Source organism: Natator depressus, chromosome 19 (genome assembly GCF_965152275.1).
Source record: "Natator depressus isolate rNatDep1 chromosome 19, rNatDep2.hap1, whole genome shotgun sequence".
Classification (NCBI taxonomy): domain Eukaryota; kingdom Metazoa; phylum Chordata; order Testudines; family Cheloniidae; genus Natator; species Natator depressus.
Window position 1 is genome coordinate 17,468,756 of NC_134252.1, and position 12,380 is coordinate 17,481,135.

General features: G+C 53.3%; 1 protein-coding gene across 1 annotated transcript in view; it reads right to left on the bottom strand.

Annotated features, from left to right (window-relative positions):
* Positions 1-4,129: 4,129 nt before the first annotated feature.
* Positions 4,130-12,380, bottom strand: part of SERINC2 (serine incorporator 2) — a 34,187-nt gene continuing 25,936 nt past the window's right edge. Inside the window, exons 5-10 of the mRNA XM_074934392.1 lie at positions 11,478-11,615; positions 10,867-11,036; positions 9,430-9,520; positions 8,242-8,377; positions 7,551-7,763; positions 4,130-5,659 (exon numbers count right to left, since the gene is read on the bottom strand). Coding sequence (XP_074790493.1) covers positions 5,521-5,659; positions 7,551-7,763; positions 8,242-8,377; positions 9,430-9,520; positions 10,867-11,036; positions 11,478-11,615 — 887 coding nt within the window. The 3' untranslated portion in view covers positions 4,130-5,520. The remainder of the gene's footprint in view (positions 5,660-7,550; positions 7,764-8,241; positions 8,378-9,429; positions 9,521-10,866; positions 11,037-11,477; positions 11,616-12,380) is intronic.

Consider the following 12,380-nt stretch of genomic DNA (forward strand, 5'->3'; position numbering starts at 1 on the left):
TCAGCACCCAGCTACGCGAACCCTCAGAAATGCCCTCCTCAGCCCATGAATATCTGTGGTTTGCCAGCTGGTGGAAGTGGGCAGGGTTTCTTGGAGGGTAAGGGTGTAGGCAGGTGCACAGAGCTGTGGGAATGGGCAGCTAGCGCTCTCTTAGCCAGACAGCTCAGGAAGTTGGGCGGCTGAAGAGAGCTGCCAGCTCTGGGATCTGCCACAGGGGAGAGCTCCCAGAGGTGCCAGCCCCGTGTTTGTGCCAAGGGGACACATCCAGCCTCCCACACAAACAACTGAGCCTGAAGCAAATCAAGCTCAGACATCACTTATCCTCCAAATCCCAACCTGTGCCGTTTCCCACCTGTCCTGGCACTCAATGAAGTGCTCCTCAGTGTGCATGAGCGTTGGTGGAAGGGAAACAATGGTTACGTTCCACCTTCAGAGTACGCCGAAGTCTGTGGCCTTGTCCTGCTGGAGAGCTTAAAAGCATCTGCACATCAGCTCGTGACTGACCTGAGCATTCTCCATGGGGCCCCGGGGAAGCGGAAGCTAAGATCAGCGTTTCACACTAGTTGCCTTCACCACTGGAGCAGAAAGCCCTGCTATGGCAGGGCGTGGAGTGCTGCTGTATTGAGCATGTGGCCAGTGCTGATGGAATTTGTTATGCATCACTGAAGCGTGTTGCACGAAAACATCTTCCTTTATTCCAGTCTCCCTTGGAATTAGCTGATTGCGGGGGACGCCAACACAGGGGTTCACAAAGGTAGGTTGAGAGCACCATCTGGTGGCAAGAACATGGAACTCATACTTGCCTTCAATCCATAGCAAGAGTCAACTGGTTCCTCGCATTCCCTTGCCTCTGTTTAATAAAGTGTTCTGGATTAGAGCTGGGTGAATTGTAAAAACCCTTGTTCATTAATACTTCCATAAATAACAGCACGAATTCAGGTTCACTCTGATTCACGGGCTCCTGCTGTTCGTTGTCTGTGAGTACTGGGATGAACACAGGCACTTATACATAATCACCTTTATTACACGAGTGACCAACCGAGATTGGAGCCCCACCATGCCAGGTACTGCACAAACACAGAGCAGTAGACAGACTGCTCTGAAGCGTACAATCTAGATAGACAAGATTTAAGATTGTAAAATTATTGGGACAGGAACTGTCCTCTATTGTTTGTACAGATCCTAACACAATGGGGTCCTGGCCCACGATTAGGGCTGGTGTATGTGGGGGGTAGAACAGTGCTGGTGACAGCGTTGGAACAAGAACATCCAGAGTTGACTGTAGCACTCCAGCCAACTGCCTGGGGGCGAGGAGGGACTGCTGCAGAGCCCTAGGGTAGGCTAAGGCAGTGGTTCTCAGCCCACGGTACACATACCCTTGGGGGTACGCACAGGTCTTCCAGGGGTGACAGCAACTCATCTAGCTCTTTGCCTAGTTTTGCCACAGGCTACATAAAAAGCCCTAGCGAAGTCAGTACAAACTGAAATTTCATGCAGATAATGACTTGTTTATACTGCTCTATCTACTGTACACTGAAATGGAACTACAGTATTTATATTCCAATCGATTAATTTTATAATTATATGGTAAAAATGAGAAAGTGAGCAATTGTTCAGTAACAATGTGCTGTGACACTTTTGTATTTTTATGTCTGATTTTGTAAGCAAGTAGTCTTTATGTGCGGTGAATCTTGGGGTAAGCAAGACAAATCAGACTCCTGAAAGGGGTGCAGTAGGCTGGAAAGGTTGAGAGCCACTAGGCTAAGGCCCCCAGCCCAGATTCCTGCTGTTTCTGCTCTATACAAGAGACTCTCTCTGCACCAAGCAACAAAAGCTCCAGAGAATCCCTGTCAGGCCTGGTCTACGCTACAGAGTTAGGTCGACAAAGGCAGCTTTACATCATCTAACTATGGAAGTGTCTATAGTAAAATTTTGCTCCCGCCACCATAACTTGCCTGCTATGCCAACAATAATTCCACCTCCATGAGAGACACAGAGTAAATGTCGATGTAGCTAGGTCGATGCAGCATCAGTGTAGACAATGCATTGCTTACATCAACTGTTGCTGGCTTTCAGAAGTCGTCCCACAATGCCCCACGCTGGCAGTTCAGTTGGTGCAAGTGCTGCTGATGAAGATGTGCACCGCCAACACAAGGAGCAAAGCATAGACAGCCACAAGCAATGCAATTACTGCGGCGGCTATATGCCAGCGTAAGTAAGGTCGACTTAATTTTGTAGTGTAGACATGCCCTCAAGACAGAAGGAACTGCCAGAGTCTGAGCGGTCATGGGCTTTGAAGGCCTGGGACTTTCCAGTCCTGGGCCCCAAAGCGCAGCCATGCAATCACTGCGGCCGTGTTGTAGGAATGGCTGCAGCTCAAAGGGAGCACAAGGCTCTCAGCAGTTCCTCAGGTTGCTCTTCTGCCTCGAACAAGAACCAGGCCAATGGAGAGAACTCACGATGGGGCAGCAGCCAGCACAAACACGTGAACTTGGGCCTCTGTATCAGCACTGGCCTGCTCTGAATCCGCTGAGGAGCTTGTGGGCCAGATCCTGTCTCCCTGTACTTTGTGCTGTCATTGCCACCAGGGCACAGCACTAGCTGTCCTGCATGGGGGGCACATTCCACCTTTTTTGCCTGGTGTAAATGATACAAGTTGCAGAGCAAGGGAGAATCAGGCCCTGGATATTTCTGTGCGCAGAATGGGCCCAGCTGAAGTTCACTAACTTAGCTGTGATGCTTCATAACCCCTTTATGGTTGTGCTTTTTATACACAAGATACTTATGATTCTATCATCTTTTGTATAATCCCCCCCAAAGCTATAGCCAAGGAGGCTGCAGGATCCTGCAACACCGAGTAAGAATGGTGAGAGAATCCCCGGAGTATGGGAGGGAGGGAGGAGAGCTGGGAGTTCCTCGGCTTCCTGAACTGCAAAAACTAGGACTAAGCCAGATATTGCCTCATGGTCAGTTCTCCCCATACCTGCAGAAACCCCTTTGGGGGAACAAAACAGGCCTGTGCAGACAGGAAAGAGAACATTGCCTCCTGCTCTAGACATCATTCGCTGGGATGAAGTATGAGACACTTCTGCATGAAGGTCACCTTCAAAAATCCCATGAATCAACACCTGCCTAAGTTAATGTCTTTCTCGCCTCCTGTCCCACTCCTTTCTTAACTCCTGTGTCTGCTTTTCCCGGTCTCAGCCTTCCGCTGCCTTCTACACTTAACATAAATACTTAGCTCTTACATGGCACTTTTTTCCAATTGGTCTCAGAGCACTTTACAAAACAGGTTAGTATCTTTAGCCTCATTTACAAATGGGGAAACACAGGCATGGGGCAGTAACCAGCAGGCCAGAACTAGGAACTGAACCTAGGTCTCCTGAGTCCTAACCCAGTGCTCTATCCACTAGGTCACATTGAGCCTTGTGACCCTTACAGTGTCCCAAATAATGTACCACACTGAAGCAGCACTTGTCATTAGCTGTCAAAGCACTTGACAAAGGAGAGCACCCATCTTCCTCCTTTCTTCAGATGGGGAAGTGAGGTAGGTCGCACTCTGTGCCTCAAGGCCACACAGCAAGTCGGGGGCGAAGCTGGCAAGAGAAGCCAGGTCTCTCGAATCCCAGTGACTAGGGCTGGTCTACACGGACAACTTACTTCGGCACAGCTGTGTCTCTTGGGGGGGTGTAAGACCTGAACGCAGGTCTCCCACATCCCACGAGTACCCTAACCAGCAGGTGATTGGCTGTTCCAGGGAGCGGGCTTGCTCCCTCTCTCTGCCCCCTGCCCTCCTGTCAAACAACAGTGAAAGCTCTCAATACCAGAGGAGAAATCTCTAAACTCTTTCCCACCCAGTTCTACGACTGAGCTGTCCAAAAGGCCCACACCGCCTCTCCTGCCTCCGAGAACTCACCTGCTGCACAAAGCATTCCAGCCACATTGACCACACCTCCATTTGCCAGCTGCTACCTGTGCCCATCGTGACCTTAGTGTCAGTTCTTCCATGGGGACTGCGTTTGGACATGCTGCCTACTCTAGAGCTCCCTGGGCATTAAGTACCGTACACATCACACGTTGCTGGACAAAGGGATTTGCAAAAAAAAAAAAAAAAATTCAAACCACTCTTTTATTGGCAGCACAATCTCCCTTTTTCAAAAAAAACAAAACAAAACAAAACAAGCAAAGACGCTTCACAGCCAAAAGGAAAACCTGCCTCATAGGACACAGGAACCAGGATTTCGGCCCCAATCCTGAAAACAGCCAGAGAGGGAGGATCCTTGCACCTACATGAATTCCCATTGGAGTACCCAGGGTGTAGGCTGCTCCTACACGGATCCAGTTACAGGATCGGGACCTTACGGTGCCATGGGGTTGAAGAGGCAGGCAAGACTCTTTCAGTCACAGCGCAACCGTTTTCATTTCTGCTCCTAGTTCTGTTGAAGCATCTCATCCTAGAACGCTAATGGGGAAAGATCGGATGGATTTCAGCATGTCATTTCACCCCACTTTGTCCTTGTACAACCTGTGCAGGGCCAAGCACATATGGGATAATATGAACAGCAGAGAGCACTGTGGCAAGGAGGTGTCAGCATATCGTAAATATCATTCTTGTTCTCCAAGGCAATCGCTTGTGAGCATCACAGAATTCCCTGCGGTGGCCATTGCTGTCAGTTTGGACTCGGGGCTTCAGGGAATAATGATTTGGAGGGAGGGGCTTTCAAGTGCATTGACTGCTCATGGGAGGGGCCTGTGTGGAGAAAGGCTGATGCGATTGGATGGTGTAAATCCGGTGTAATTTGTGAAAGGTTTCCGCTATGTTTCCAAGGCTACAGCTCTTCCTCAGCCACGTGTCTGGAGACTTGTAACAGTGAGATGGTTTGATCTATTGAAAGCCGGGTTATGAAGTTAGAATATTCCCTTGCGCCGATCGCTGATTATACAGGGATGGCTGATACTCAACCAATGCCAATTGATTCTGAATTCTGGCCATTTATTTAAATCTTTGCAGGTCCATAGACAGGTACATGCCAAAATGGGCTCTGCAAGAATTATACAAAATGCTCCCTGGGTAACACGAGTCAAAGAATGCATTGTACAAGCATCTGATTCAAAACAAAAATTCTCAAAGGTGATTCAACTGCCTCCTTGCAAAAGAGCAGCATGGAGGCCACGCTGAAACACCAAACAAACTTGGAGACCTACAATAGTAAAACAACCCATAAACCCATTTCCTCAGACACTTCCAACTTCACTCACAAGCTAAAGACTTTCCCTGCTTGGCACTTTTTCCCTTTTAAAACAATAAACAAAGAAAGGCACAATTCCGAGGAACAGGTCTCCGTGCAGAAACAGGAGTCCAGGGTTCATCCGTAGCTAAGGCTTTCCCCACCATGAGAACCAAACCCAGCTACAGACACAAGTATAGGGACAGGGATTGGCCTTTGGCAACAGTGCTCCTTGGCTTGGAGAGTCCGAGCTGTCCAGCAGGTTTGGATCATGGTGGTCTGCAGGTCCTTTTCAGCTGAACTCTCGGCCAGGGAGTAGGATGGGGGCCACTAAGGTCCAGAGATAGAGGAGGAGACCAGCCCAGCTGGAAGAGATCTTCACCCAGACTGCAGTCCACGGACTCGTCATTGTCTGGGAACCTTCATCGGGCCTGAAACACCAAACACAAGCCTCCCGCAGTCAGGTGAAATCGGGTCACTGCAACGTACCGGGTAGGCTAGTTCCAACTGGTATCTCCTGCCCATTCCCCTCCCTGTGCCCAGCTCTGTAGCTGGGGGAGAAATAAGGAATTGAAATCCTGTACCCAAGTGGATACATTGACTGTAGGGGTCACTCATGCATGGGGCAAGGAGTGTGGGGGATTCCATTAACTAGTCGTGCACCAGTTTAAATTCCCACCTTTAGTTAAATGGGTGCTACCCTGTGAGCACAAGGGTCACTCCACACCAGCTTGCGTTACTGCCAATTGAAACCACCTGCCCCCACTTCCCCTTGCAGAACCAAGGCTGCCCCATGGACAGCGAGAGCCGGACACGGGCCCAGCTAAGGGGAGAGCACGCTGGACACTGCACAGCTGCTGGGGAGCAAACTGGAGCTCATTCTGATGCCTGCACTGACAAGGCAGACTGTCAGCGAGGAGCTGAGGGCAAAGTCACTGTACTGTGCTGCCAGAGCAGGGACAGGAGAAGTGGCTGAGTGACTAGTGCTTTATAAATAGCCAGGGAGAGAGGGGAGGGGCAGGACAGGGGGCAGCGACAGACAGACCGACCCAGATAAAGGGGGCAGTTAGTCTCCCAGGTGAAGTTCTCCAACAGCCAGATCATCCTGACTTCAATGGAGCCTGCAGAGCCCCCACCAGGCAACGATCTCCAGACTCTCACCAGAGGTTACACTCCATTGCAAGCTCCCTGCTCGCAGGTCTGGCAGAGTTCAGCTGAGGACACCTCCAAGGGGACCCAGCCTGCACGGCTGCTGCTGCCGCTCTGCACTGGTTACCAAGGCAACCCTGCTATTGTGGCAGCAAAAAGGGCGGGGGGGGGGAAGCCTGCCATGGGCCGCATGCCCCCAGCGAGCCGAGCTGCACAGCTCACAAACTCCACGTTCAGAGCGGAGCCACAAAGTCGCTTGGGAGGCTGCACGCAGCTAGGGCTTGCTGATTAGCTGGGAAAGCTGTCAGTCACACCAGGCCAAGAGCGCCTAATACTCCTCTGCCTCTCGCCCTATGGGCCTGCTGGGGGGAGCGGCAGGGACAGGACGGGGAAAGGCATGGAGCCTTGGGCCGTATTACCAGCTCTGGAGCCAGCCAGGGTGAAACTCTCCTGGGGCAGAGGACCCGCGCAAGGCCTATGCACCACTCAAGTCCTGCTGGAGCCTCACAGGGCTCTGCCTGGCGTGAATTTTGCCTTCAGAGGTCTCTTGCTATGGTTAAATAGATGGGAGTGTTTGTCCCTGTGCTTTTCAGTATCTGCGATGGGGGCTCAGTGGCACGTTTACAACACAGATTGCCTCTGGGGGAGCCTTCCCCTGCCATTGAAATCAAAGGTGACTCAGTGGCATCATCGCTGTTTGAATGATGGGGAAACCGAGGCACAGAGCAATGAAGTATTTTTCTTGCGACGCAGATATGGGAATAGAACCCAGGTTCCCTGATTTCCAGCCCAGTGCCTCACCCATCAACCCAAGAACATGAGGAGATTGAAGTGCTTCAGGGATAACCCCACTGCAGGCCTAACCTTTTCTGTGAGCAGTAATGAGGGGTCTGATACTTCCTTAGCCCAGTATGAGTGGGAGGGAGAACAGTCACACCATGGGTTGGGGACACAGAGGCTCCACTGACTGCTCCCTCCACCCCAAATCACCGTGGAAATGCCTCGGCACAGCCAGTCATTGCTGGGGCACTATGCTGTGCTGCCAAGCAAGACTGATCCCATGCAGGCATGGCCCCCTGTTCTGCCCTGCAGCCCCCAGCCAGAAGCACCGGCTCTTGGCACTCGCAGCGGGACCCCAGTGCGGACTCAGAGGGAGGCGGTGGCAGCTCCTACCTGTACCAGTTTGTGAGCGTCATCATGATGTAGAGGGAAGCCAGGAAGAGGCAGATGTGGAAGAAGGTGTAGTTGTAGGCCACTCCATCCTGCTCGTTGTCATAGGCCCGATGTGCCCCATCTTCCACGCCCGGGGCCCCACCACTCAGCATGGCTGGGCTTTCCTCAGTCAGCATCATCTTGTTCACTTGGCTGTGGTCTGAGGAACGGACGCTGAGAGCAGAGACATCAGGGAGAAGTTAAGTCCACTGTAGAGAGGCTCAGAAGCTCTATACTCCTGCCGGCTTTGGATGCTGCCTGCAGGTGAGTTCCCCTCCCCTCCCCTCCCCTCCTTGCCCATCCCTCTGGCTCACTCACGACGAATGGGTCGTTAGCCAAATGCCACAACAGGCCAGGCTCTGCCCTCAGTTACATCTCACTCAGGGGACGTCTCTGTCGAGCCCGGGCTGCACGACCCTCAGGAGAAAGCCCTGCGTGGGGGGACACTGCACAGGAGCTCCTAAGCCAGCACTGCTAAAACGCCTCATGCCAACTTCCGGAGTCCCCCTGCTCTGGCTGCTCCACGGCAGGGGACAGGACGCTGAGCACCGCTGGGGAGGAGGAGCCAGGGGGTTCCCCGCATGGCTCAGAGACTCGGGCAGACACTCCCCGTCGGCCACGGCAGGAGAGCCGCAGCAGCCTCAGCCCTCACCTGATGAAGAGTGTGCACAGGAGGAAGATGACCAATCCCACAATGCTCGAGGCATCCCACCACTGAGTCACCTGCCCGTCAGCCGCGAGGCCGGCGGTGCTGTTCCTCACCAGGAGCGTCGGGTTACAGTACTTGTCTGAAAAGGAATTCAAAAGCCAGCGTAAGCAGCAAGGCACTTTCCACCCGCTCGGCCAGCAGGTCACTGCGGCTCTGACGGGAGGCGTTGGGCTGGCGGCCCTGGCGGCTGGAGAAAAGGCACAACCAGCAGCGCAGTAACTCCTTGCTCCTCCTCCCGCCATCCCAGTGAACCCGGCCCTGGGAGGACCCCTGCTGCGGGGAGAGAGGGTCAGGAGCAACGCACTGCCCAGCTCAGGGAGCCCTGCGGAGGTTGCTAACAAAGGTCGAGGTGAGAGCCAATGGCAAAGGTATTCGGTGTGCACTGCACCGGGCTTATTTCACAGAGACCAGTGTCCCTTCCCCCCACGTCTGCTTTCCAATACAGACCTGAAGGGGAATGCCCAACACTACTGAACTTCCCCCCTCCCACCCCCCGGCCTCTGAAGCTCAGACCCCCTTCACGCTGGAGTGGGGGCAACAATCCTCATGCAACACACACACGAGCCCCGGACTGGCTGGGGTGCCAGGCTGGTGCACACCCCGCACCCTCTGGGCTGGCCTGGATCTGGGCACGCGTCACAATGCCCAGCCAGTGGGGCCTATAGCTACAACCCACCCACTGCAGGGCTGGAAAGGGTCAGCACCAAGCAGCAGTTACGGCTCCTGGGACTCGCTGGCTTCGGTTCTAGTTGGTAACTGGTAACAATCGCCAGTGAGGGGAGCTGGGTGCATGAGGGGCAATGAAGCCAGCTGGATGCCAGACAGTAAAAGGTCACATAGTCATTGGGAGAGGGGAATGAGCAAGGAGAGGACTTGGTCAGGGGGGTTAGGAGACAGACACCCCCTGCATTAGCCTTTCTGGATGGTGTTGTGCCATCCCAGGCTGATCCAAGGCTACCTGCAGCCTCTGCTGGCCAGCATCCGCGCCTTCGAATGCTACCTCCCCCTGCTCGTCAGAGAAGCTGGTTTGCCAAGCTCCATGGGCAGGGTCTCCCCAGAGGCTGAGGCAGGGTTCACGAGGTTCACCCTTGAGACACCGGCTGCAAGCCCTCGAGCGCCAGTGTCACTTACTTGGTACATTTGCCAGGGCTGACCAGGTGATGAACAGGGTGTAGAGGGTGATGATGGAGGCCTGCAGCAGGCCTGAGTGAGGCTGAGCATCCTGCAAAGGTGAGGAGTGGGTCATTCAAGGTCGGCCCGGTCCCCAGCTCAACCAACCAGAGGGCTCAGACCAGCAGGCAGCATCACTGCCGGCACTGGAAAAGCACCACACGCTACCAGCCCAGCCCAGGGCAACTCCAGCAAAAGACTCCTGGGGGATTTGGAGGGAAAGGAAAAAATCTTCCTCCCATTACTGCTGCTGAGTATGCCCCAGCACAGCTAGGGCTAGCCTGACCCCTGCCCAACAGACCCCCAGCAACTGGACTAGCCCCCTGTCCCAGACAGGCCCTGACAAGCCACTGATTTCAAGCCCAGCAAATCTGAACTGAAAACACCAGATGCTTCAGAGAGAGGTGAAGGAACCCTGCGGCAGCAGTTCTGGGATAACCTGCCCGAAGGAAGAGTTTCTTCCTGACCCCAAACAGTCAGTTGTTGGCCTATGCCCTGAAGCAGAAGGTTTTATACCCTATGTAGTGTAACTGTTGATATGCTCATCATTCATAGACATGGCTAACCCCGTTTTGAATCCTGCTAGGTGCTTGGCCTCAGTGAGGTCTTGTGGCAGCAAATTCCACAGGTTAATTTTGTGCCGGGTTATTAGAAGCATCAAACAATCCTGCGAGATGTCCCCTCCCAATCCTGATGACACCGCAAGCCAGGGGTCCTCAGTGCTGAGCAACCAGAGGGACCAAAAAGCAGCAGGTGACCTTGGCTCAGCAATCTGGAAGGCTGGACCAGTGCTGCCTACCAATGCCAGCTTATGGCACAGCCTCAGAGCATCTCCACCCTTCCCCATCTCACCAAGCTGGCTGCCAGGAGGAGCGGCAGAAGTTCCCTTCGCCTCTTCCCCTTCTCCTGGCTGCTACAAGGAACGAGAGGATCCCACAGCAGGGCCCTGTATTACAGGCCCAGTCACTCTGCACTGCCCATATCAGGCAGCACAGAGAGTGCTCCTGTGATCAGCACTCTGTCGGACAGACACAAGCAGAGTGCAGGGAGCCCAGCACACCCTGCTGGAGCTGCTGAGACGCTCTATATGGCCACATGCCGCTTGTGAGCCAAGATCTGAGCAGCCTTGCTGCAGACCATTGCTTGAATATTAACTCTGCTTTCAAGAGTCCCTCATGTCAGCCAGTCCAGCAGAGACGGTTTCACAGAGGCTGGGCTGAACCGACTTCAGCATCAGTAACTCACCGCCATTGCAAACTGGGCCTGCCGTTGGGCCTAACCCAGGCATGCAGCTCAGCCGCTGTTCCCTGCTCAGCCACCAGATGGCGTGCGAGCTGCAGGGGGCGAAGCAGCCTGTGCCCTGGCAGGCTTCCAACAGCCGCCCGGTTCCCCCCTCACCTGGATCTTGGGCAGGATGGACACGACAGAGGCGATGATGCAGAAGATCAGGTTGAGGCTGATCAGCACCTTGTTCTCCGTGCAGCCGTCAGGCTTGGTGTAGTAGACGTACAGCAGCACCACGGCCGCGAGGGAGACCGCATAGAAGAGGAAGGTGAAGATGAAGAGGGCTGGGGAGGAGAGAGGATGGAACTAGGTGCAGTGCTCTCTGGGGGCCCGTACAGGGGGCAGAACCTGGCTGGGCCCAGACACCAGCCCAGAGTCACACGCCCTGCATGGGTTTCACACCCTGTGAAGTTTTGACCTGCTATGGGCACAGGTTACTGCTGAGATCCCTAGAACTCACAGAAAGGGGTTAGTCTGTTTTTGTAGCTTGTGTGTAGTCACTTTCGCTGTCTTCCTGCACGGTCCCACAGCTGTAGGGAAGAGAAACGCTACCGGCAGGGAAACGTGATCCTTAAGCCACCACAACGGGAAGGAGCAGGGTCTTACCCAACTTTTAAGCTGATTGGATTTTAACACTGAAGGGGCCCCATCAACTTATCTTCCCCATTTCACAAAGAGACAGGAATCTACTTGGGTGGATCAAGCAAAATACGCTCTGTACAGACCTGCATACCAGCCCTTGGCGTTGCCTTCGTTCGCATTACGAAGCCAGATCTGACTCCAGGAGTGGGCAAAGTCAATCAGAAGGATGAGCTGGATGAGGATGAAGAAGAAAGACCCCACCACACCGAAGTAGAACCACACTGGAGTGGGGAGAAAGAGAGAAAGGAGTTAATGCTGGGAATTTTTATAAGTTTTTGATAATGGGTACCTAGGCAGGTGGTGGAATCTCCATCCTTAGAGGTTTTTAAGGCCCAGCTTGACAAAGCCCTGGCCGGGATGATTTAGTTGGGGTTGGTCCTGCTTTGAGCAAGGGGTTGGACTAGATGACCTCCTGAGGTCTCTTCCAACCCTAATCTTCTATGATTCTATAATACCAATGAGTCCCCTGGGGATGAAGCCAATAGATGAGACTTCTTCCTAGCTTCTCTGCCCAAGCAATGAGCTGCTGAGGGGACAGTGATGCATGTCAGTGATGCATCCTTTCTGAGCAAGCAATCCACAGTGCATCCTACTGAGATCAGCTCCAAGGAGACCTTATGGGCAATTGTCCGTCCTCTGGGATACGAGGGAAGGTTCCTATTGCAGAAAGGGGTGCTTAAGACTTCATCATAAGTCTTTCGGCTAGCTTCTCTTCTCCCTCAGCCCCCACCCCACATACTGGCTCATGCTGGGACCTTGACTAAACTACAAAAGAGGTGTGCTCTTAACTGGGGTTAAAACAGCAATGAAGACATAGCCACTTGTCTTGCACCACAGGTTAAAGCCTACATGGGAGGCAGGAGATGAACTCATGCTGCTAACCTGAGTTAAAAGCAGAATTTCCATGTCATCAATGCCATTTTAACCAGATTTAGCTAACCTGAGTCAAGGACACAACTTCTCGAGAGTGTAGATAACACCGTATC